General features: G+C 32.7%; 1 protein-coding gene and 1 long non-coding RNA gene across 4 annotated transcripts in view; one reads left to right on the top strand and one right to left on the bottom strand.

Moving 5' to 3' along the window:
* Positions 1 to 27,053, top strand: part of LOC143254970 (uncharacterized) — a 62,331-nt gene that overhangs the window by 24,274 nt on the left and 11,004 nt on the right. Inside the window, exon 3 of one of the 2 annotated variants that reach the window (XR_013030394.1) lies at positions 15,398 to 15,507. This is a non-coding gene — a long non-coding RNA (uncharacterized LOC143254970). Of the gene's footprint in view, positions 1 to 6,506; positions 6,648 to 15,397; positions 15,508 to 27,053 lie in introns of those variants that run through there. The other variant, XR_013030393.1, reaches the window with a different exon arrangement.
* Positions 8,838 to 27,053, bottom strand: part of LOC143254934 (uncharacterized) — a 39,594-nt gene continuing 21,378 nt past the window's right edge. The window contains exons 2-3 of one of the 2 annotated variants that reach the window (XR_013030378.1): positions 14,343 to 18,214; positions 8,838 to 8,998 (exon numbers count right to left, since the gene is read on the bottom strand). Coding sequence is in view for 1 of the 2 variants with exons in the window: in XM_076509847.1 (XP_076365962.1) it covers positions 16,964 to 18,214 (1,251 nt within the window). In the remaining variant the exon portion in view is untranslated. Of the gene's footprint in view, positions 8,999 to 10,844; positions 18,215 to 27,053 lie in introns of those variants that run through there. The other variant, XM_076509847.1, reaches the window with a different exon arrangement.

The following is a 27,053-nucleotide window of genomic DNA, read 5'->3' as shown; positions in this document are numbered from 1 at the left end:
TTGCTTACTGTTGCCTGGGGTAAGTGAACGGCTTTTGCTTCTGACGTTTATGTTCGACGATTCCTACTTGTTATAAGACATCTACTTTGCTTACCATGCTTGGATTATACGACTTGTTCAAGGTCTCTTTTTCATTAGTCTTGGCTTCCAGCTTGATCCATATTTTTTTGTTGTTTAATGTGCAAGGATATTCTGCCTTGGAAAATCTAAATTACTTATTTGAACATGTCTTCATGATCTTAATGCATGAATATTTTGCGTCAGAAAGTGCTAACATACTCAAAAGCTATTAATTTACGGTGACTTCACACTACCGCTGATCTACAATGTAGATCTGATACATTCCGTTCTACCCCGACATTATATTTACTAGTTGTCATATGACTTGCATATTCAGTATTGTTTCAATATTAGTTTCTCAAACTTTTGTATAATTTGGATATCTTGTTGCTATAAAAAAGTCATTTCTTTAAAAGTGTGCTTGAGAGAATATTTCTTCGCTGTTGTCAGACAATTTAGCATTAACCAAAATAAGACTTTTATTAAAAATGTTTTTTGCAATGTTGCCTGATAAAAATTTGGCTTAGACTTCATTAATTGCTTTTAAAATGGATAGTCTTAAGAATAGATTTGTTTTGTTTGTTTTTTTGGAATTTCGCACAAAGCTACTCGAGGGCTATCTGTGCTAGCCGTCCCTAATTTAGCAGTGTAAGACTAGAAGGAAGGCAGCTAGTCATCACCACCCACCGCCAACTCTTGGGCTACTATTTTACCAACGAAAAGTGGGATTGACCGTTACATTATAACGTCCCCACGGCTGGGAGGGCGAGCATGTTTAGCGCGACGCGGGCGCGAACCCGCGACCTTCAGATTATGAGTCGCGCGCGCGCTTGGCTACGCCGGGCCAGTCTTAAGGATAGAAGATATCATAGTGATGGAACAAACATCTACTGACGTCAATAAAAACTTATCTTTTTTTTTTGCGAAATTCCATTTCATTCTTTCAACAATAATTCTTAAAAAAGCAATAAATATAATTTTAGTGAGATAAATTTAGGCACAATCTAATGGCTCATGGTAGAACCTAATGGTTCATGGCACAACCTAATGGCTCATTTTTTTCGGAAACAAAAGACAGAGTGAACTTGTACTCGACATAAAATTAGTTAAGTAAATGTCACAAAGACAAAGGAAAACAAGGATAAAGTAGAACTGGACTTGTGATGTTTGTTTTGTACCAAAGGAACATTTATGGAAATTTAATTAATTTGTTTATATTTCTTATCACTTTTGTTTAGTTTTGCATAAACAACTGACCACAGTTTGAAAATTTTTTACTATAATGAAATGAAAAGTAACTCTCTCTATATATATATCATTTGAATAAAATTGATGTATCATAAAAATACAATTCATATGTTATCTATCAGGTGTATTTGTTGTATCATTGTTTCTGATACTTTCTTAGCCAAAATGTTTGTATATTTTGCAAAATATAAGATCGTTATTATTAATATTGAATACAATTACGTTTAATGCTGTCAAACTTAGAAATTCACGTTATATTAAACATATACATATGTAATGTATATAATGAGGTAGGTTCTACGAAAATTGTGATTGATTTATCAGAAATTTTACCAAAACATACATAATGACAAAATATAACATGAAATTATTATAAACATTATATCAGTTCATATTAAACATTCAGTATTTGTTTTGTCATCTACATACTTTAATAACATCCTCAAGTCGACGTGACATGCTGTATAAGAGGTTCTCGAGAAAATTCAAAGTGATTTCATCGAAATTTGCCACTAGAAGGCGCTGCAACTCAGCTACCGTAGCTGGTTGAGGATCGTGGTTAGCAATTACAGAGAAATTGTCTGAACAGAGTGTTGTTCCGTTTTAAAAAGGATTACACCAAAAGTACACCCTTTATATATATATATAAATAATGATCAAATATATATATATATATATATATATATATATAAAAGGTATGTATATATGTGTGTTGACGAAAAAATTCTCAAAACAACTTCTTTAGACCAGATTAACAACTCGTACATGCTTGTCTGATCATACGCTGTTTTCTCTGTTACCACTCAGGCATTTATTCAATAACTACTCTATATATGTTGACAATAAAATCAGTATAGAACAGGATACAAACAATGTAGTCAAGACTGTATTTCTACAACATACATGGTGTCAGACAAGATAGAAATTACAAGAGTGTAGGGTGATTTAGACCAGCTGACAAACTCCATTGGAGAAGTACGTACTTTTTTAGTGTTGCATAAAATCTTAATGATCAAATAACGAAATTTGAGTGGATTACGTTTTAGTTTAGAGATAAAATATTTATTCACATCTGTTTGACTATATATGCTGAATAATGTGCTGTAAAGTTACTTTTAGGGCTCGATTCATCCTGGTGGACAAAGCACAGATATGCCATCAGTTAGATTTGCAGTAAAAACAACGACTAAACAAGTATCATGGTTATGTTAACATTCGTATTAAGCCTTTCAAATAAATATTATTTAAAAATATTTCTTGCTACTGTTCAACTGTTGAGGGTGAAACTTTGCTACATATTAAATAGAAAGTATTTTAAAAACGTATATAACACAAAACGAAACTGGAGAATATTTATTCGTGATCATACGTGGCCATTACAAAACACGTTTTTTAAATATAATTTCAACAGGTTCTTTTTCAGAAATTTTTTTTGTAATGAACTTTGAGCTCAACTTATCTGAGTTACAACGAATTTGGAAGGATAATTCTTTGTTGCTGTACAAAACTTCACCCTGTTGAACATTATTTACACTTGCAATTAAACCATATAATAGCGCTGGTGAAAGATTGAAGGCTTACAACACTAAAAATCCCTTGGTACTTTATGCCTAAACAAACAAATAGAAGAGCAAAGAATTATAAGATAATAAAATTACTATTTAATAAGAGACTGAAAAATTATTTTAAAATGCAGTAGATAGTAACCACTTAAAAGCTATTTCAAGTATGAGGAGATCATCTAGAGACTCAGTCTTGAACGATAACTTTTGAATGTGAGTTAGAATGTAAGCATAAAACATAATTAAATTGATAACATATTCAGATGAGTGAAGCCTATAGAAAAGGGAATTATAACAGTAATATTGACATGTTTTTAAACATTGGTTATGTCTGCATTTTCCTAAGTTGGCAGAATCACCATGTGATTAAGGAGAAAATTATGATAAATCTATATTACTGCATTAAAATATTTTAAAGTGTCTGTATGTACTGATGTCGATACATACCGGGAAGGTGTTGGACTGAAAAAAATTACGATTATATTTGAATAATTTAAGTATTTCATGTAAGCGCTTTTAAACCAACAGAAACTAGTTAGAAACTTCACATCAAACGTTTCGATGCAGTGGAGTGTTAGGATTTATTTTACTTCTTTAACAGCTTAACAAAACAAACATCAAATTTCGATACTGCAGTCTTTATTTATAGCTTAACAAAACAAACATCAAACGTTTCGATGCAGTGGAGTGTTAGGATTTATTTTACTCCTTTAATAGCTTCACAAAACAAACATCAAACGTTTCGATGCGAGCTGCAGTGGAGTGTTAGGATTTATTTTACTTCTTTAATAGCTTCACAAAGCAAACATCAAACGTTTCGATGCAGTGGAGTGTTAGGATTTATTTTACTTCTTTAATAGCTTCACAAAACAAACATCAAACGTTTCGATGCAGTGGAGTGTTAGGATTTATTTTACTTCTTTAATAACTTCACAAAACAAACATCAAAGTTCAATACTAATTTAATTGGTCAACGTACTTGCTAACGAATTTGTTATTATTATACTTGTTTACTAAGCTTCGTGTTTTACAACATTTACTGACAATGAGCTGTAAGCCGTAAAACTAGGACATGGAAATTTATGAATTCAGTTGTATTATAGGCAGACAAACAAAAACCGGTTCTCATCAACGACTAGTCATCTCTGTTATTTAGCTACAGATTTCACGGACTTTAGCTTCTACTTAAAAAGAGTTTCCACCTATTTTAGCTTTGTTTCTTTTTCTTAGCCTTGCAGTCTCGAAAAAGACACTAAAGTCTGTGAGCCTCTAAGTCTCTTTGTTAAAGTCAGACAGTCGCTAGACAAATAGTTAAGGTCATAAGTGATTCATAACAAAACTATTTAGTTGCATTCAATACGTGAACATAGCATGTTTATATCCTATGTGTCTGTAACGTATTGCTTTGACAAACACTTACGAGCATAATGCTATAAAAAGTACTTATAACAATATAATTACATTTTCTTATTTCTGATTTGATTTTTTGTTACAAACATACACACCAATGATATATCAGGGTTTCGAATTAAAGGACTGTTAATTTTGTTTTAAAATAAACGTCTTTTTACAACAAAGAACTATAGTGTCGTTCTTATAATTCAGATTTTTTGGTTCTTCCGTTGTATGTGTAAGAAGTATGTTTAAGAAAAATGAGATTTTCATAAAATATGGGTGAGTTGAGGGGTATGCAAGTATTTTGTAATCAAAATTACTGAATCTAGTACAATATTACCTGCAAGAATTTATTTTAGAAGACATGAAAATCATGTCGGTTCATTGTTATGGTAAGTGTATTTCTTTCACTGCAGGGTAATGTTTCGTCAGATATTTTACTTCAGATAAACTCTTTAGTACACTAACATTTGTTGAAAACTTGCGTTACAGACCATAGCTCGTTAGGCTTACTGGATATCAACAACCAAAGCTTGGTTATATTAATCTTAATCACTGTGTTAAAAAGTTTAAATTTTAATTTACTGCCGCCATTCTTTGGACTATTTACTGCATTACATGAAAATGTAATATTGCTCAAATATATAACAATACAAAAGAGCTGGTTGGAACGCTTATGAGCTTCGAAGTTTTATGTTTTGTTGAACATTATTTAAACTTGGCTATATCTTATAATAGCGTTGATTAAAGGTTAAGGGTTCATAACTCTAAAATTCGAGAATCCATCCCTGGTCACTGCGCAGACAACCTATTCTGTTTTATGCTAAACCAAAAATAAATAAACAAACATAGACATAAAAAGTTATAAAATCACTAAGAGACTAGAAAAAAAAATCAGTAAAAAAATTGTTTGTTTTACATTATCTCCGCTACAACATGCCGAATTGTAACATGGCGTCAACATAAGCCTAACAATTATTAATAACCATCGATTCTATCTTATTACTGACCTGGCCTGGCATGGCCGAGCGCGTAAGGCGTGCGACTCGTAATCCGTAAGGGTCGGGCGGTGGCGTCGCGCTGATGACTAGCCCTCCCAGCCGTGAGGGTGTATAATGTGACGGTCAATCCCACTATTCGTTGTTAAAAGAGTAGCCCAAGAGTGGGCGGTGGGTGGTGATGACTAGCTGCCTTCCCTCTAGTCTTACACTGCTAAATTAGGGACGGCTAGCACAGATAGCCCTCGAGTAGCTTTGTGCGAAATTCCAAAATACAAAAAAAAAACAACAACTTATTACTGACATTATAAAAACAAACAAACTAGCTGATGCCTCTTGAAATAATTTAACGGTAATTTCCAAAAATGGTAACTTGACTGAATAAGTATAAAATGTGCAGCCAACACGATAATCTGGATCACAGAGTATGTGCAACATGACTGTATAGTAGCTGTTTAAAATTGTATTCTGTCATTCTATGAGTTATTTCAATAACAAAAATTGCACCACTTTTGTTGTTAAGCAAAGGAAACTGAATACAATGCACTGTTGACAAAAATGTTGTTTATGCAATGGGTACATCCAGAACAACAGAGAGCTGAAGTTCACTAAGTAGCAGTGGGTATTTTTCCGCTGGATGCCACCGTTATTTGTTATATTACTAAGTGCAAGAAAAGATTGCTACCAAATCGAGCGTTTTTCGACATTTCTTGTTTCTGTAGTGTTGAAGGGGAGATATTCAATTCAAATTAATTAATTTGACGTAGTACAGCAAACTCACTCATGTGCGTAATACCGAAATGAAATACATATTTATAAACAGAATAATAATAAATATAAACTCAAAAAATACATTCACCTCTTTATATGTTTCTTTCATTCATGCTTGCCCCCAAGTAGCATAGCGAAATGTTTGAAGATAACTCTAAAACCGGGTTTTGATACCAGTGGTGGGAAGAGCACAGATAATTCTTGATGACGAGAAACCTATTTGAAATAAATATGTATCTCAAAACGGCTTGTATGGGCATTAACACTTTTACTAATATAGCAGAGAACGACGTTGTGAGATACACACAGCACAGACAGCTTGGCGCTTAGCTACAAACAAACATAAACCGTTCATCTTCCTATCTTCGAAATATTTATTTAAATTAGTCAACAGAAGAAATCCAGTTTTATCATGAAATTCCCTCGCAAAAAGAAATATTTTTGTTCCTAATAAGTTTTTTCTTTTACTCAGGTTAGCAGTTTAGGACGTACGAAGACTGATGGAACGATGTTAATAGCAATATGAAATTTTGAGAACTGCAAAAACAACGAATAATTTTCTTTGATGTAGTCCTGAATATAATCATTTTGATATATATATTAACGAATAAAATGTGTGTGTGTGTTTTCTTATAGCAAAGAAACATAGGGGTATCTGCTGAGCCAACCGCGGGGAATCGAAGCCGCTGGTTTTAGCTTTCTAAATCCGTAGACTTACCGCTGTACTAGCAGGGAGCCACGGATAAAATAATTAAAATACTAACTAACATTCTAACTCACAAAAAATCCTCATTCAAGACTGAATTTCTAGATTTTGTTTGTTTGGAAGTAAATACAAAACTACACAATGAATTATTTGTGCTCTGTCCACCACGGGTATCGAAAGCAGGTTTCTCACGGTGCGAGTCCACAGACATACTGCCGTACCACTGGTGAGAGGGAGGGAATATATAGATTACATTCTTATTTTACCGGGAACCAGCATAGCGAGTGGTTAAAGCACTATACTCATAATCCGAGAGTCACGGATTCGAGTCCCCGTCACACTAAAGATGCTTGCCCTTTCAGCCCCGGGGGCGTTATAATGTTATGATCAATCCCACTATTCGTTGGTAAAAGAGTAGCCCAAGAGTTGGTGGTGGGTGGTGATGACTAGCTGTCTTCCCTCTTGTCTTACATTGCAAAATTCGGGATGGCTAGCGCAGATAGCCCTCGTGTAGTTTTGTGCGAAATTCAAAACAAATCTTATTTTACCAGTTATTTACTTTTCTATATGATTTAGGAATAACTGTCCAAGAGACGCAAAGAGACATTTCGCTATTAAAGATGTAAATTATTTAATATAAGTGAAGCAACTTACGATCATTGACACTGTTACTGCGTATGTTACAAAACATTAAATAATGCAGCTCAAAATAATGTATTTTATCCTAACATTATACAATTAATCAATGTTTTTGCCCTCACATTAATGTAAGATCATGTGGGAATAAAACTAAAAATAGAAAAACCAACAATGGCAAAAAAACTGCATTTCTTAATCAAGTTACGCCTGAAAATATCATTGGATATTCTGCGGATATGTGACACTATAATAAGCATGCTGGTGAAGACAGAAAAGCAATATTACAGTTTATAGTATTGTTTAAATGGCTGGTGGGAAAACGTTACTGAGCATGAGGACAGTTTGAGGAGTGAAACTGTGAAGATCAAAGAACATTGCCCAGAGTACATCACGTTTACTTATCTTATTTGTTGTTAATCATATAGTTCCACAATTAGCCAACTATGTTGTTCACAATGAAGAGATGGAACCTCGAATTCTAATGTTATAAGTCGTGAAACTCACCGTTGAGTGCCGGCCGGGGAAGAAGGGGGTAGGAGGGTTTCAGTTATTTAATTTAGGGAAGGTTTCACAATCTCTGAAACTATTTGAAAATGGAATAGGCTTCATCATTTTGAAATTTTCCCAAATGAAACTTACGGTTCTCAATGCTCTCCTGCGAAAATATTTTTAAAGATATAATAATTTTAAAAATAGGATTTCTTTATATAATAATTTTGTTTAATATTATGTTTTTGTAACATTGAACAGTTTTATCTGATTATTCATTATAATATGTAAGATGTATCATGTAGGTAATTCAGTACCTCAAGTTCGATGTACACAATTTGCTTCAGGATATATAGATATTTTACCTATTCACACACTGTTTGAATGTAATTTAGTTCTTTCTATAAGTTACTTACCTTTTAAACAATATAGACGATTCTAACCTATTTGGCGATATATTTACCACTTCTCTGTAAAGATTAATGACTATCTTGATTTACTAAAGCGAGATTACTATAAAAAATCAGTGTGGTTATATTAGGTGAGTACTTCCTTTATGTGGGATCTGGACATTAACGGATATCCTTTTCACAATATAATAACCGAGAAGGTGGTAATGATTTATAGTTTTTTTACTATTCGTGGGTATTTTATATTGAAAACAATTTAACAGCTGAAATAAATTTATGCCAGAACAATTAAAATCGATTGTTACATATCTTTATATAACAGTGTGACCTATAAAGACAAAATGACGGTGAGACGTGTAAAATGTTAAAGCTCTACTTCGATAAACTACATCACAGTTAATATACTATTTGGTCAATACTTTATTCTGTGGGATAGGTTCCACAACCTAAGCTTTATCATTCCATCTATTCAACAGAACAGATAGGATTTCTTCAGATGTTCCATACGACAATTATGAAACATTCTATCTGCTCTCTGGGACAGGTATAGCCCTCTACAATGCTATTTTTTAAAACAGCTATAACACATTTATTCTATTATATGAAACTTGTGTGACTTACCTTAACGGCCTTGTATGATATAGGATATGTTCTATCTATTCTGTGGATAAGGTATGAAGCACCTCACCTGCTATGTATGGCAGTTAAAACGCATCCGATCTATTTTGTGAGACAGGTATTACTCATCTCATCTGCACTGTTTTAAACAACTGTAACACTCATATTAATAATTTTATTATAATATTAATGGTGAATTTATCTTTATGGTCACAATGTTAAATCTGATAAGTTAAGGACTTAGGGGTAGATGGAAAGTGAATTTAGGAACTACTGAGTTAGTGGCTATCCCTAATAGCTGGAGTCGAATTCTTCTTTGTGTATAATTTTACTTTCAGTTACATTTGTAATGATTTAATAAAGTAAAATGTTTTTAATTTTTATACATTAATAAAATAAGCTTTCAAAGAATTATAAAAAATATGACTGTTTTGTCGTTTATCCTCTTGCTCTTTTTTCAATACAATCATAGTCTTAATGCTTAAATGGAATAGCCATGGAATAATTGCTATAAAAATAAGGTTCCTTTATTTCAGCCAATAGTTGTACTAAATAAACAACACGTGTAATTAAACGTTCTGACTATTTTGTTTGGAAAATATTTTACATTCTAAAACATAGAAAAGAAACTTATTTCAACTTGCTAAACAGGATCCAAAACATTTTTTTTAATTCAGAATATAAAAAGCTAAATTAAGTTAGGTATGTGAATAATATTGCCGCATTGCACCAAATGTATTACTCGCTACTATACAGTAGACAAAATGTTTGGTGATATTATTGATTTCTTTTCATCAGATGTACAATTAAAATTATAATCCATGACGTATTAACTTTTCATATACGAAATATCTAGAGGTACGATAGTGAGTCCGGTTAAGAAAAACCTATTGTTACTTTTGTACACAAACAGATTTGTGGTATAAAGAAGTCGTACAATTACTGTACTACTTTTAGTTCTCGTCCTTGATAGGGACATAAAACATAAAGTGAGAGATGTCGTAAAAATGGGGAAAAAAGGAAATCACAGGTACATATTTTGACTGAACTAGGGAATGCAGCCGATAATAACTCAAAAGGCATTAATATCTTTTAATGGTTAATGCATCCCACAATTATCAGGGGCACAAATTCCGTCTGAATTAAAAGACAAAGACTAATATTAGGGTATAGGAGTAGATGGAAAATCTGAAGTCAAACAGTCGTCTGATGAACAAAGACTAATATTAGGTTATAGGAGTGGATGGAAAATCTGAAGTCAAACAGTCGTCTGATGGACAAAGACTAATATTAGGGTATAGGAGGGGATGGAAAATCTGAAGTCAAACAGTCGTCTGATGGACAAAGACTAATATTAGGGTATAGGAGTGGATAGAAAATCTGAAGTCAAACAGTCGTCTGATGGACAAAGACTAATATTAGGGTATAGGAGTAGATGGAAAATCTGAAGTCAAACAGTCTTTTGATGGACAAAGACTAAGTATCATTTTCCAGTGTCATTTGTTAGCTTAATTCTTACCTTAGCTAAAAATATTTTTATGTGTTTTAAATTTATGTAACTTATGATATAAATCAATGACAAAATAATAGAAGAGTGATGAATTTACATGTTATATTTATGAAGGTGTAGAAATAAATTATTAAACCAACAGACCATCATTATATCCATACACAGTTTCCCCATTTATATAAGTAAGATATTTTACTTTGATATCACGTCTTTACATGACTTTATTCTAACTTGGTTGTTTTTGTGAATTGTAAATGTTTCGTTCAGGTATAATTACCCCTATGTATAGATTATTCTTGTAACTTCTGTGACTTTTTAAAAAATCGTTTTATACGTTTATTTCATCCATAATATAAAAAAAATTAACATTTGTACAAATATTAGCATGTGACTGGTAGAATGCCACGCCCTTAAAGTAATACACAGTATCACAATATATTTGATAAAATGATTTATTTGGAAGAGTCTAAACAGAATACGGCATTGTCCGTCTGTATATGATATCAACATATAAATTAATATACAATTATAATCTTTTACTAACTATGTACAACTTTGTTTTTGCAGTCCAACAGCAATAAATACTTTTCCACTTACCCTGATCATGTAGTTAACACAACACAAACGTAAATAACACTCTTCTGATGAACACACAACTTCCTCTATATGATACCACAGAAAAGAAAATTGTGCATTTTGTAGCCCTTTACCTTGTTAAGTTAACACAGATACTTTTAGTGTCGCTGATACACTTATTTGTTTGAGTAAATAAAGAGCAAGATTATATCATGAAATACTTGAGACATCTGAATGATTCGCTGAAGTTATTACAGGTGACCGTTTATGATTTTTTTTTTGAAAGTTATTGCTGGGAAACTAATAACAAAATAGTGAAAGCAACTTTCCCCTATTCAATTTTCTTATCAATGAAGAATATACAGCTAATTAAAGGAATTAATAACCTGATTTAAAAAAAAAATCCAAACATAATAATTTCGGAAAATATACTACCCAGTGTTAAAGTATATCTTTGATTAACTTAATCTGTCATTAATTACAGTGAACATACGTTTTCACAGTAACGTTTCTAAAGTTACATTCTCTTTACTTTTCAAAAAATGACATTAAAAACATTCAGTAAAACCAAGACATATTTAAGCATGTATATTTGCGGCTTTAAATCATCGAGGTATAACATCAAGTCTCACAAAAATTCCCTTCATTATATACACGTAGTTTAATGCAGCATTATACACATGAAGGACACTTCAGAAAAGTGAATCCACATGAAATTAAATTTATTCTTCTGGACTCTATGTTCCTGATTAATGAATTGTAGCCACAAGTGTGATTATATATCTAAATAAGGCATATGAAACTCCTTCCTTATTGATAGTGCATTAAAATAACTACTTAACAGAACTGTTAGAACCATACACAATCTTTCAGAAACAGGAGCATTTTTTAAACAAACGTATTTATTTACCTCAGGATTTTCGCAAATAGTTGCACAGAGGGCTACCGCGCAAAGTTGTCTCTAAATTTTAACTGGGTCCGGCATGTCCAGGTGGTTAAGGCACTCGACTCGTAATCCGAGAGTCGCGGGTTCGAATCTCCATCACACCAAACATGTTCGCCCTTTCAGCCGTAGAGGCGTTATATAGTGAGGGTCAATCCCACTATTCGTTGGTAAAAGAGTAGCTCAAGAGTTGGCGATGGGTGGTGATGACTAGCTGCCTTCCCTCTAGTCTTACACTGCTAAATTAGGGACGGCTAGCGCAGATAGCCCTCATGTAGCTTTGCGCAAAATTCAAAACAAACAGTTTTAACTGATAGACTAGAACAGCATTTACCATCAACTTTTGGGCTTCTTTTACTTGATGGGATAATTGGACTTCACTGTCACTCTTATAACGCCTCGAAGTGCAAAACGCATTTTAGATGTAATGCCCCTAGCCGATCCAAAACGTATTTATATACTTTTCACTCCCCTCCCCCGATTTTCCTAGATCCAAGATGAATTTTCGTATGAAATTACTACAGCTTTGCCTCTTATCTGATTAATCCACATGCTAATATAATCAGTTAATAATGAAACCTATAAAATAAATGTCGAGGCCATTTTTTTCCTTTTTTTAGTCACAAAGAAACTTAAAGTGAGATGTTACGTTTGGAAAAACGTTGATTTATCAATAGCGTTATACATCTTGTGTATTTGTTCTTTCTGTTTTGATATTATTAATTTTTATTTTTTAACTCTGAATATTTGAACCTTTAGTTGCACTCGATTAAGATATGTCTAATTTATTCGCATCAGTCTTAGTATACGTTCATGATATGAAAGCACAGAAAGTGATTCTTTGGAAAATCTGACTGTTCGCCATGGGTAAGAAATATTCTCGATTCGATTTAGATATTTGAAATTTTGAAAAATATAACTTTTAAATGAGTAACGACAATGTAAATATATTGGTTTGAAAAACTCACAAAACTTTTTGAAAAATGTAACAAAAAATAAAAATAAAGAAAAAAGAAGCTAATTTTAGATCTTGGATTGATTATGTAATAATGTGTCCATTTTTACGAAGTCCGTTAGCAATAAAATTTGACTGACTGCAAAATACAACAAACAATGATTGAAATATAATGGAAGTTTTGACGTGTTTCATTAAATTGCGTATTTCATTATATTTCCTGAACATATGTAGGGTTAAAGTGGCATTTTTTGGATGAAAACGCGATGTTCGATTCCCTCTACTGGACAAAGCGTAGAGAGCCCAATATAGTATGACTTTATGTTGTAAGAAACTAGCTTAAAGCGTGCATTTTTTGTATTTTGTGCTATTTTTTATGCACAAAAAAGGAAACTAATTAAAAAACAATAGAAACAATCCTACAAAACACATGATGAAGAAAATAGATAGAATAACTAATTTTCTTTCATTATGATTATGTAAAGTTTCTACTAATACTATGGTTCCATGTATAAGTAAGGCTTTACGAAGCAAGTATTGTGCTTTTGGTCTTTGGTAAGAGAAGCACGAAGTTATACACAATTATTCAAAAATTACAATAATGACCCTTAAAACAGAACACACAAAAAATTGCACACATGTGTAAACAGTAAAACAAAATAAAAGTAATTAATATGTTTAAAGTTATTATTTACAAACAACGACATCGTTCTTAAGAGAGAAAAGAGATAACTGTCATTGTATTGAAGATAAGAAATACTTACTTAACATAGGCTGATTAGTAAGCTGTGTACTTTTGTGCAGTAAACAGTCATTTAAAATTGTCATTCACTACTAGTATGACGAAAATGTAGATCAAATTAATCGTACGAAAGTACAAACTCTATACCTCATCTCACTAGGTCATTAACTTGAGCTGATACACTTTTAAGCGCCATGATAATAAACATACGAATAGATTTATAAACACGTGATTAACAACAACAAAAATACTTTAACCTGAAGCCAGTATTAACTTGTAAAACTAACTTTTACTGGTAAAAATACTTTGTGTACATAGGAAATTTGACAATTTGTCTTTAATATAACTGATTCTTATCATTTAAACACAATCCTTGTTTACCATCTATCAAATACACCAGCTAACGGTAAACCTTGTTAGAATCTTTTACAATATTTACTATGTATAATTTTGTAAGTGCAGCAATTAAATGGGTGCATTTAAACATTTAACGTCATATCTAGTAGATTAGTTCATAATGAACTTTATCACTGAGATTTTAAATTATCTACAAAACACGTTTAACCAAAGACACACAAGTTATCGATTTAGATTCCTATATTATCACTATTTTTATAACAAAGACAGGTAAATAACTTTCCAGACTTTGACTTTGAAACCATGTTTAGTCTAAACTTTAAATTCTCTGTTGCTATACTACTTAATACGATAAAATCATACCTTTATTGATGAAATGTATCTGAATGTTTTTATGGAGACGGTTTATGTAGAACAAAATGTAACTAATGTTGCATTGCAGAAGCACATAAATTACAATTCTTCTTTCTACCTGAACGACACCAAATCAGTACGCATATCAAGAACATGATTACATACAATATGCAAATTATACTTTTCCTACAACTCAACACCATTCTTAAGAATTCAATTTTCTAACTTTCCCACACCTATCTCGCCAAATGTCCAGGTGTTATATGTTTATGTATCAGAGTCTTGGCTATAATAGACTGCTCCTGCCTGTTTCTAGAGTGGGACAAAAATATATTTCTATACTGAGTCCTTCTGGTTGACTTAAAGAAGCCCTCTCTATAATAGCCGGAACGTCGTTTCACTTTAAGAACAGACACGAGTAATTCGTTTAAACCAAAGCTATACTGTTTATCCAATGCCTAAATTACCCTTGTAACAACACGTTCAGATGCTTTTCATAACTGGAACTTTCAACTAGGTAACCCTCATATCAAATAAATTACTGTTGGATTTTTACACACATGTTGAAGTTTCCTGTCTTATTGAAAAATATCACACAATTTTCCTCATTTTCTTCAATCTTATATAGCAATATATTTCACATAGCAATAACTCTCTGATGAATATGCAGTTCAACTGAATACAAAACAGCAAAGTCATGTAAATAAAATAGCTCACTGTAATGACGTCAAGAAGAAAGCAGCCGGTAACAATATTCGTTATATACAAAGGAATCCTACATAATATATATGTCTTGTTAATAAAAATCTTAGCCATTACTATATGAATATGTATCTTTGTATCTTGCAGTTTTTTAATCCCACGTTGTTTTGATAATGGTCTATTTCTGAAACACAATGCACTATTTTAAATACATTTACTGTAATAAAGGTGCTGAACTACACTAAAGTTCAACATAATACAGTAGCTTATTGCCATATCTCATTCCCGAGGAAACTCACAAAATCGTTTTTACTTTGATTTGTACCGGTTTAAATGCACAGTCAAGTTTTTCGTTTTAACAGATATTCGTGGTCGAAATTTGAAGAAAAGACCACCTATCTATGAGCAAAGAAATGACCGTGAAGATGGCAGGGTATTTTTTTGGTATACATTTCAAGCGTCTGGCGTAAAGGTACGTAAAATAGTAGTGAACATTCTTGAAAAATAGTTCTAGCTTTTTATCATAATATGTACTCTAGGATGTTTTCATCCACACTTACATAGGCAATCATTTTTGTGACGTAATGATGCTTGATGGCTTATATATATATACTATAACTGGTAAAGAATGATCATATATACATATATATTACGCTAATTTTTCAAAGATGATAATGCATATTTATATACATAAAAAATGCCAATAGCGGATTCGCTGAAAACAGTCAGAGAGGACTGTTAACAACACAGCTCTAAGTATATAACTCTTTGCTTATTTCCGCCAGTACCGTTTCTCTAATCAAATATATTTATATATTTTCATTTACAGAATAGAATGGAACTATTAAAAAGAAAATCTCTAGCCATTAGCGTAATCTTTGGTTAGACATGTGCATCAAATAAGTTTAAAAGATAATTGAATAATTGTTCCTGTTAAGTATGTTAAAGTTGAAGAGTACGTTAGCCAAACGGACCGTTTATATTTAAAAAAGGTAATCGCTAGAATCTACATCACTGATGAAGTTAACCATCTGTATTTTGACTACCTGGTCGATTAAGTCTTCGTGGTTACATAAGTCATTCCCCTAATTATACAAAATACTCAAATAACATTATTTGCATAAAGCTATAAGCGAAAATATTCTACCAGATTTCACGTTATTGCAAACTGAAAATATTTTTTTTCTTAGCTACTGAGCATTCAAAGGAAATAAATTCCTGAAGCAAATAAAAATGATAATATGAATGTGGAGATAATAAACATAAGAAAAAGCAGAGTGGACATTGTAGTTCACTAAGATGTGTTTAAGTTATGAATTCTTCCTTACGACATAATACTGAAGTAAAATAATTTCGTTTGATCAAACTTTGTTCAAGCAATTTTCATTACAATAATTAAAACGGCATCATTTCAGTGGGTATGGTTTCTTCGGAACTTCATTACATTTGTTGAATTAAATAGCGATTTTAAAAATACAATACACCCTACAAGTGATTTTTAAGAGCTATAAAATCATGTGACCTAGAAATAAGAGCATAAAAATCTTTTAGTCAAATGCGGAAGAGGATTTCAGACTTGGTCCCATTTATTTATCTGTATCTAGGGGTTACTTGCAATGAACGAGCAACATATACGAATATTTTAAGTGAAACAATGAAAAATGCATATGATCACTTTTAAAATTCTGATAACAGGAACTGTTCTTCGAATTCTGAAATTTAAATTAAACAAAATCGCAAACACTAAGTTGTGAGACTACTTTTTTTATCACAAGTATCGTGATTGTGCAGCTAGCCAAGAAAACTTCTTAGTTGGATTTACCAATAAGCTTTGCAATCAAAATAAATTCCCCGATATGTGAAACCGTTACTTTGTAAAATATAATTGAAAATGTTTGACATAAATAAATATTCCAAGTGTCAAAATATCATGACACTGCTAGAGTGGCGCTGTCTCCCTCTTCGTTCATTTTTTCTTTCGTCCAGTTAGATACTGGACATGACTGACCGTTTTCTGTAAGAGATTTCATCAGCTCTTCAGCACTTACCGGGGCCAATTTAACGTTAGGGGGAGATAAGGGGGAATAAAGATCAAAATCGTAGAGTGACATGTCTATATCGCCAAAGATCTCATCTCCTGAACTACAGCTGGACGTAGACCCCGAGCTTGGACTACAACTCGAAGAAGCTGCATAAGCCTTGTTCATAGCTGACAGCGTGCTTAGTTCTGATGTGGCAGGAAGGAGTACATGTAGCGACGTTTCGGAGACACCAGGTGATGATTTACTTGATGTATCTGCATTCTCTACTGCAGCCCTGTCTATAAACCGACAATTGTCATCATATCCTTCTCCCATTGCCATAGCGCTACTGGCAGCACTGATTGACGAGGAACTACAGTTAAGTACTGAGCTCCAATTTAAACTGGTCAGTCTGTCACCGTCATCATTCCAAAAGGCACTAGAGTCGCATGCTGTTTTTACAAAAGGAGTGATCCTTCCAGACGAAGTATCGAACTCTGTTAGACATCTGTCACATTCCTCTGTAGTCTCGTTACAAATTTGTCTTTTCATTACTTCCCCCTTCGTTATTGTGCAGGTCTTGGGCAAGCAAGTATTCAATAAGGAGCTAGCCTGCAGCTTATTACTAAGCTCTTTTATTTGAGGTGGTGGTTTGTATTGGTACGCACTTAACACAGTAGACATCACAGAGTAATTATCAACTAAATCTGTCTGCGGCAGCGCAGTGAAGGAAAGGCATCTTTGGGTAACTTTTTTTTCCACCTCATGGTTAAAATTATTCCGTAGAAGCTCCTGTGGGCATCTTTCCAGCGTAGTTTGACTTGGAAGAGGTGGTGGGTCAAGGGTCAGGACCTGTTGGTTCAGTGGTGAAAGAAAAAAGTGCCTGTTAGGGGCATAGTTAATCTTCACTCCTTCTTGTTCAAACTCTTTTTGAATTCTTCGCAAAGTATTACAAATGAGAACGGATCGTCTTAGACTTAAAGTCTGTCTAAATCTGTTCCGTTTACACAAACTAATGTTGAACACTGTCTGACGTTGATTGAAGTAAAGCGAAGAACGTGTTTCACGGTCCTTATCTTCGTCATATTTGCGTTTAATACCTCGAGCTTGAGAATCACACAACATGGCGTCTACATCTACACTGAGTGTCTGTGCTATCTATAAGATAAAAAAAGCGTTAATAAGTATTACTTATTGATTTCATAATACTCACACATGTATAAATATTATACATAAAAACTACAACTAATTTGTGGAGGCATTTTGTTGACGTACTATTGATCACTAATGCAATATCGTGAGTTATGAGGGAACGATACCGAACACTTGATAAAAGAAAGTTTGTAACTGAGATAAATAAAGATGTTGAGCATATTTTATTAATTTCAAGTTTAGAAATATATTTCTTTTTGGTATTTCGCGTAATGAGTAAAATTATAATAAGAATATACTTTTATATATTAGTGATTGCTTGGCACACGCAATAAATATTTATAGGCATAAAAAAATAAAAAGTTTCCAGTGTAAATATTCACTATTTTGTCAAGACTTAATTTGTAGCCTCCCACTGGTATAGCGATAAGTCCGCGAACTTATCAGCATTTCGTACCCGTGTTGAGCAGAGCACAGATAGCCCATTTTATAGCTTTGCACTTAACTTAAAACAATTTATTTTTGGTCTATGCGTTTTTACCATTAGCAATCCATTCACGTATTTCTTGCTTTCAGTGGCTTAACTCTTAGTATATCTAATAACCTGAAAATTCTTATTTCTTTTATTTTCCCATACAACATTTAAAATGAATATCAGAAGGCAAAACATACTTAGATAATTTCCTTTTTTCTTGTTCAAGTCAGAATTAAAGATCCATCTCTTGAGATAAAGTTGATCATTAGACAAATTAGAGATTCATTTTGAACATACAGACGATGTTTTACGACTTTATCTTTTGATTGATAAACTTCCAAATGAAAATGTTAGTAATACAAACGTTAGTTTATATTAAACTCGGTGATTGTTAGAATAACTCCATAATAGCTTTAAAGAATTTGAGTATAGGACATACAAAAATTTGAGACTGAATTTTAGAAAACGTAATTGACTCGATAGGCAAAAAAACAACAACAAGAGAGCAATCAGAAATCGTAATACTACAGTTATGGCAAAATACAAATATGTTTATATGCTAATAACAAGACACTGTCGCAGTTGTTGCTTTGAAGAGAAGCACAAGGTATAAATTCTCCAAATTATTAATTGCTAAATAATTACAAATAGCTAAACTTCAAAGAATATGTATAGATATACCACTTATATTGAAAGTCATCGTTAAGGTGTTGCAAGCTGGCTACATCAACACAGGCAGACGATTGTTCTTTGTTGATTATGGCTCACTGCGTATCTGTTTTCAAAATGAACCAAATGTTTACAGCCTGTCCATTTGATAGTGCCTCCGTTTCCCAGCGACACAGCGGTATGTCTGCAGGCTCACAATGCTAGAAACCAGGTTTCGATACCAGTGATGGGCAGAGCACACTATGTAGCTTTATGTTTAATTCCAATCAGTCAATCAAACATTAAGTAAATGCCATGTTAATGTACAGCGATAAAAACAATTTTACAAGATTGGCCAATACGCCAGAAGCCTATTGAGGTGAGGCTTGCTCACAGTAAGGCAAAACAACTCGTGACTCAACCATATGTAGTGCAATTTTCTTTCCACACTTATATCACAATGAAGAACGTATGGGATAATCTCACAATTTTGGATACCCTAGAAATCAGGAGTGTTCAAGGATACCTCAGAATACTCACAATAACCTTCACTGTACTCAAAGGGATAATCAACGACTTTGAACATTTCTGTAACCTCTTTCCGATCTGTGCTTCTCTACCACTTGACATGTTTGGAAAGCTCTTTGGTCTTTATGGTTGGTTTATCGCGTCGCTATGTGAGTTGTGACTTGAACAGACGCATTTACTCTGAAATCAAGTTAAACCACTTTGATTACATACAGACAGAGACCATTCACTAATTTTTTGAACCTGAACTGATTTAAGTTATCGTTGCAAATGGGTTGAATACTTATACAACTGAGAATATTCTAATTTTCTTTGAAAATCTAACTTACATAATAGCAGCGTTTTCTTTTTAGCCTTCTTGGTATGGAGTAGATTGTGTAGATTCTAATTATTAAGTCCCATTTGAAATTTTCCTGACTGCAAGCTCAGACGGCAACAAAATATGGAAACTTTGCACGGGTTGAATACTTTTGCGACGAACTATACGGTGAAATAGTCTTATATACAGTAAAAGGTACAGAGTATGGTAAAGTAGGCACATTCTAGAACATATTTATAGCAAGAGTCTGGCATGGCCAGGTGGTTAAGGTACTCGACTCGTAATCCGAGGGTCGCAGGTTCAAATCCCCGTCACACCAAACATGCTCGCCCCTTCAACCGTTGGGGCGTTATAATGTTACAGTCAATCCCGCTATTCGGTTGTAAAAGAGTAGCTCAAGAGTTGGCGGAGGGTGGTGATGAATAGCTAACTTCCCTCTAGTCCTACACTGCTAAATTAGGGACGGCTAGGGCAGATAGCCCTCGAGTAGCTTTGCGCAAAATTCAAAACAAACAAACAAACCAAACAAATTTACAGCAAGATGTGATGTATGTTATTATGTCATCTTAACTGATTTCGAATACGATAGAGTTTTTATCGTTTTTAGGCTACTCGTCAAACGTACGTTCTTACATGCTAAAATTACCACGCTGCTCACGTTTCTGTCGAATCTAAATAACTTCAATGGTAACAACAGCACGTAATGTAACGTTTAGAAGCAACACTTGTACACGGGTAGTTAAACACAAACTCTAGTAATATTTAAGCCTTTTGCTAAATGAGCTTATAATTATTACAAATATTTCGTTATCAAACACATTTTGAATTTATCTTTAACTGTACTATAATAAGATAAAACATATAATTAATATAAAGTCATATCGAGGTTATCCTTAAATATAAAAAGTTTATTTCAAACGCATTCTTCTTGACTTCTCTTACTTCGATACACCTATCTAACAAAATGCTAAATGAACTGAAGTCAAGAGTATACATACACTCAATAACAAATATTTCACAATCTAAGACATTTTGAGACGAAACAAAGTTCTGTCGAAGAATAATCTGCACCCATATTTCGAAACCTTAAACCAATTGTATCAAACATTCAAGTTAGTATATTTGTAACCTTTATATTCTCAAGAATACCAACAATAAGAAGGCAGTAGAAGTTTCAAACCTTTAACACCAATGAACAATTCAATCACGTTTCTCTAATTCAACTACAATCTGGAGAAAACAAAGAACTCTAAGACACTGAGGTTCTGCTAAGCTTATACATGTAACTCAGATGACGTAAACAAGTTGTCACTTTTCAGAGTGTCTCTACACTCTTTCCAAAATTTTCACCTCTTCCCCGTAGCAAGGGGACCGAAAATGTACTTACACTTAAAAAAAAAAAAAAAAAAAGAGTCGTAAGAACACTTTGACCAAGGCTATACTATAGCCACTAGTATACTATTCATTGTTCTTAAAATCAAAATTCGTATAAAACGAGCCATAAACTTTAAGCGCTCTTTTCAGTACAGCCAAACTATCTTCAGATGACCCTGGGTTTTTTAAATCAACAATTACATCTAATTGGCTTCTATTCACCTCCCTCCATGCTCGTCTCATACACGAAGTCTTTTCCATATTTTTATAACTTAACTTGAAGAAAATAAAACACAAACGATAAAGAGAGAGAGAGATTATTTTTAAATATTTTTTTATTTTGAAATTAAGCAATGATAAATAGGAGAATAAAATACACGAGACATGTAATGTTAACTTCGTACAAAAATTGTCTCGCATCTTTTGATATTGTTATGTAATTGACTTTCGTATGGATTTATGAGGTATTGACAGATAACTATCACGATGTCTCAGAACTATCTAGTTTTTTCATACATTGTACAAAATTTTTTTTCATATTGTTGACTACATTCCTTATCAGACTACTTACATCGTTCCGATAAAAATAGTAAATCATCTCAAGGTTCTTTAGTCATGAAAAACATTATAAAACTTTTATAAATTACGAAGATTAATTAATAAGAAAGAAATACTAACTGTCACAAAAATATAACATACCATTATATAATAACTTATAAAGATTTTAGGAAAACATAAGATATAACAAATACATGCACATGAGGACAAATGTAACATGGATGCCACACATACAAATTAACACACAACGCTGCAGAAGTTCATGCATAAATAACATTTAGTATATTCTTTATGGTTTTTTAAACACTTCTCACACATATTATAATGGTTTCGAGAGAATAAAGTTTTATTTTTTGGGCTTTATTCAAACAACGTATTTTGAATGTAAAGCTAAGCATTATATTTTACTTTACTATTCGACAATCGAATTCAAAGATAATTCATTTACACTTTGGCGCAACCGACAGCTATAACATAGGGGCAAATAATCTATAATGGAACCTGAAAAAAAAAAGACAACTTCCGGTACTAAATATCCCAGGTAGCTTAAGAGTAATGCATGATGGCAATAGGATACTTTCTACTTGTTTCTTACTTAATGTGCCGTAATCTAAAATTTGGCCGATATATATTTTTTTCACAGTTAAACACTATGTTAATATGGAGTTGGTTTATGTACACTTTAACTGAGGCTGTACGGATACGAAACTGAAAGACAGAATTTCAACTATGTGGATGTTTGTGTAAACTAAGAAAGCAGGGTTGAATAAGCAACTATGGTTAACGGACAACCATGACTCTATTTGCAGGTCCATTTAGAAATTACTTTTAATTCAGTTCTGCCTAAATTAATAGAGGTTCCATGTAATTAGTACACTTATAGATCTATTCCTCACTATCTAGGGCACAAAAAAGCGAATAGTTGGTTTCAAACGTTTATTCATAGATCTGTTTATTTGCTCTTTGTCTTAAACGTATTAAATGCACTCGAGATGTTGGTTACGGTGGCAATCTTTGAAGAGGTATTACGGGAAAAAATCTAGAGATTCGATTTACAGATACAGATTTACAGATTTACAGATTTACAGATACAGATTTACAGATACAGATTTACAGATATAGATTTACAGATACAGATTTACAGATACAGATTTACAGATACAGATTTACAGATACAGATTTACAGATACAGATTTACAGATATAGATTTACAGATACAGATTTACAGATACAGATTTACAGATATAGATTTACAGATACAGATTTACAGATATAGATACAGGGTAGTATTTTTTAGCTGACGCGTTTCCTTATTTAAAAAGCAAAACAAACTGCTAAAGTACTGCATACTCGCATGAATTTGTCAAAACTACTGTTACAGTACAATAGAAAGAGTTAAAAAACGGATGAAGAAAGAAAAAATATACAGGAAAACTATAAGCGAAAAGAAAAACATAATAATATAGTAACTGAATAACCAGAGAAGAGATTCTAAACATAATGTGAATCAAAAATATAGTTGGTTGGAAAGATAAATAAAAATTGAGCTTCTACTTGAAAATCATGGAATGGCTCCAAACGTGAATGTAAGACATAAAGTAATGGAAACAGTGAGAAAAAAAGGGTATTTTATAAATGTGCAAAAACGAATTTCGCCAGACTACAGTAACATACTATACTTTACATGCAACTGCTTTTTAACCATCCAATAAAAATAATGTGAATCTAGTTAACGATTTTAGGGTTGAAGCGTTGTACGATAAACGTACAGAATCAGAGTTTTAATTAGTCAAGGATACTTTGGTATAAGACTCCATGTTTCAGGAACATCTGTATACGAGACTCTGAACTGAAAATGGTAAATGAAACTGGCGCTGTTAATAGTATAAATTTTCAAGGTATAAAACCGAAACTCGTCAAAAATAATGCTAAAGTATCTCTGGATACGAGATAAATTATGATTGCGTACATATCTTGTTAACATTCTTCCCATAAATACAAGAGTGAGTGTTACCTCAAGAACAGTACGATAACATTTAGCACAATGAACACGTTCCTGCTCGAAAACCGTAGCTAAAAAGTGCTAACAAAACTACTTTGTTAAAGTGTGTATCTGACCACAAACAGTGAAATAAGCAAAGCTAGGAACACGCAAACCTTACACAAGAGTCCAAGTTCCAATTGTTCGGAAACATTCAATGGCAGCTGATTTAACGACAGAGTAGATAACAGTATTATGGTCAATATATAAGATTTAAAGTGAGGCATGGTGGGGTATTAAATACAAGTTTGGAGATGCATCATAACCAACGACATCGCTAATCAATGGAAAACTGATGGCACCCTGACTGCTGACAAATACATCTAGGAGTTCATCCATTATGCCATTTCCTCAGAAAACCGACTCACTTCGCGGGGATTTATCTTCCACAAAGACAACGATAGCGAGTATACAGAAAATGTATATCAAACAACGACAAAGAGGTTTCCTGGCGGATTATTCACAGCCATGCTTGGCTTGTATGAGATTATGTAGAAATCGAGAAGGTCGAAACGCAGCCAAAGTTGTGGGGAGTAATATAGGAGATTTGAGACAATAATCTATATTAATAAATGTATGGCAGTATGAAAACTATGTTTAAAGAAAATAGTTCTCACACAAATATATTGTACAAGTTACTCACTTTTCTTATGTATTTTGTATGTTTTGCACCACCATTGATAAAATCACCAACTAGTTACCACTACTTGTTATTTGTGACCCCTTGATGTGTGTGTGGCTTCTGTGTTTCCACCATTATTTTAAACACTGTATATCTTATATGTTACCTTGTTAAAATATACCTATCTACATATAAATATTGCAATGCATTGAAACATCCACATTACTATAAAAAAAAAGAACTTTAAGACGGTTCAGTGTAGCTAACGTATTCATAGATTCACTATTGATAGATACGTGTTATATGAAGTAAGAAGTATTGTTGACCGTAATAACAGACAATAACAACCAAAGTACATACTTTATCTACAGAAATGTATGAAAACAAGAGACGAATCAGCTCAGGATTCTGAAATAGTAAATAGATCTTGCACAAACGTCAAACCTCTAAATGTGAAGTTATACCTTTATCAAAACCTTGAAACAAAACTTCATTGATTTCGTGTTTTAGAGTGTAAAAATAATGTACTACTCTAATCATTTTGTGAATCACGTCAATATGAACTTTGTGCCCATATCCTAGCCTTGACTAATTTATGACGTGCAATTTACAACCCTGATGTGTAAGTGTGTAAAACATATAGTTTTAATATATTTAATACAGAGTGTATAGTTGTTTTGTTTTTTAGTTCAAAGCTACACAATGGGCTATCTGAGCTCCATCAACCAAGTGGAATTGTAACCCAAATTTTAGTGTTGTAAATTCACAGATTTACTGCTAACCAAATAAAATAGAATATTCTTTCATTGTCGTTTCATATTAATGGTGTCAATGCAAATATTTTACTTAACAAATTACACATAAACAATTATCATTTCGTGAACTCACATCAATACTTATCTCCAAATACTGATGTATTAGAAAGCTGCTTAAACACGACGATGTTATGTTATTTTGTTATATATCTGTAGAATTATAACATTAAAAACAGTAGGCAATGAATAACAAGAAAGCTTAAGTTACCTTTATAAAAGTTGTAACTCAATTGTTATGTCTTAATATTGAATTTGGTTGTTTAAATGAACTAACATGTTGTATATTTGTAAAAACAAAATTTTAAAAATACAAACTTCATGCCGGGAACAGATAGTGACGGTATAAATTAAAGCTACTACGTAACTGGCTATTCCACGTACCACAGTCAGAGGTCTCTGGTATCAAACTTTAACAAACCTGTTTTGTGCATCTTAAACTGTCTGAAGGAGCATTTCTGAGAAATGTAAAAGAAGATTCACTGTTTCTTATCTGAGGTATTTATTGGATGCAAGTTTTATATTTACATTACACTTCTTTAACACAAATAATATTGACAGAAACAAATTTTGCATACTTCAAACTTATATCATCTATACCGCCACGCTTTTGGAATATATTATTATTTTTAACCTTATGAGAAATCAGTTTTCAAGAACTGTTGTTTTAAGGATTTGAAAACGGGAGCATAATGACTTTACACATAGGAACGGCTGTAATCTTGACCTATTAAGTGTTTCATATTTGGGGCAGGTCAAAATCGGGTTATCAACACAACCCAGTTTATCACATATTCACGTACTCTGTTTATTGAATACACACATGCTAGGATACTTCAAATAAGTAGAGAACCGGGCGTGGTTAGTGTCCCGATGCCTCAAAACCGTACTCAGTGTTTTTAGGCAATGAGTGACGATAAAATGGCTGATGTCTTCCTTCTGGTCTATTAATTCAAATTTAGGGATGGTACAGCGCTGTATGAATACTCCAAAAACGCAAAACATTTATTTACATGAACGTATAAGTGACCTAGTTTGTACGCTTCAACTGCCATTTTATATAACATTACATTCTGTTACAAGAAACCATGTATAAACGTTATTATAGACATTTTATACCAATCGATGTCATAAAGCATTGGATAAGGTCAAGTGAAATTGTAAACAAATATATAGCACGTCTTTATAACTACATACGGGCACACTGATTAATTAAACAAATGAAACTTCACTACGTCTTTATACATACAGTAGACAACTAGCTGAGAAATATGTAATGCTAAAAACAGTTACAAAATAGCCGGAATGTTCTATATTTTAGTTATATCAAAGTACAACTACTGTCAGTAACTATCATTTATGATAACCATTACTTCAGTTTTATGACAAACAGTCATATGATATTGTGAAAATATCCACAGTTGGATTACATATCAACAAATAGTACTACAGACTTTACATCTCAACA

Source organism: Tachypleus tridentatus, chromosome 1 (assembly GCF_004210375.1).
Source record: "Tachypleus tridentatus isolate NWPU-2018 chromosome 1, ASM421037v1, whole genome shotgun sequence".
NCBI classification, from domain to species: Eukaryota; Metazoa; Arthropoda; class Merostomata; order Xiphosura; family Limulidae; genus Tachypleus; species Tachypleus tridentatus.
Note: the sequence above shows the minus strand (reverse complement) of the source record. Positions and strands in the feature narration are given on the sequence as shown.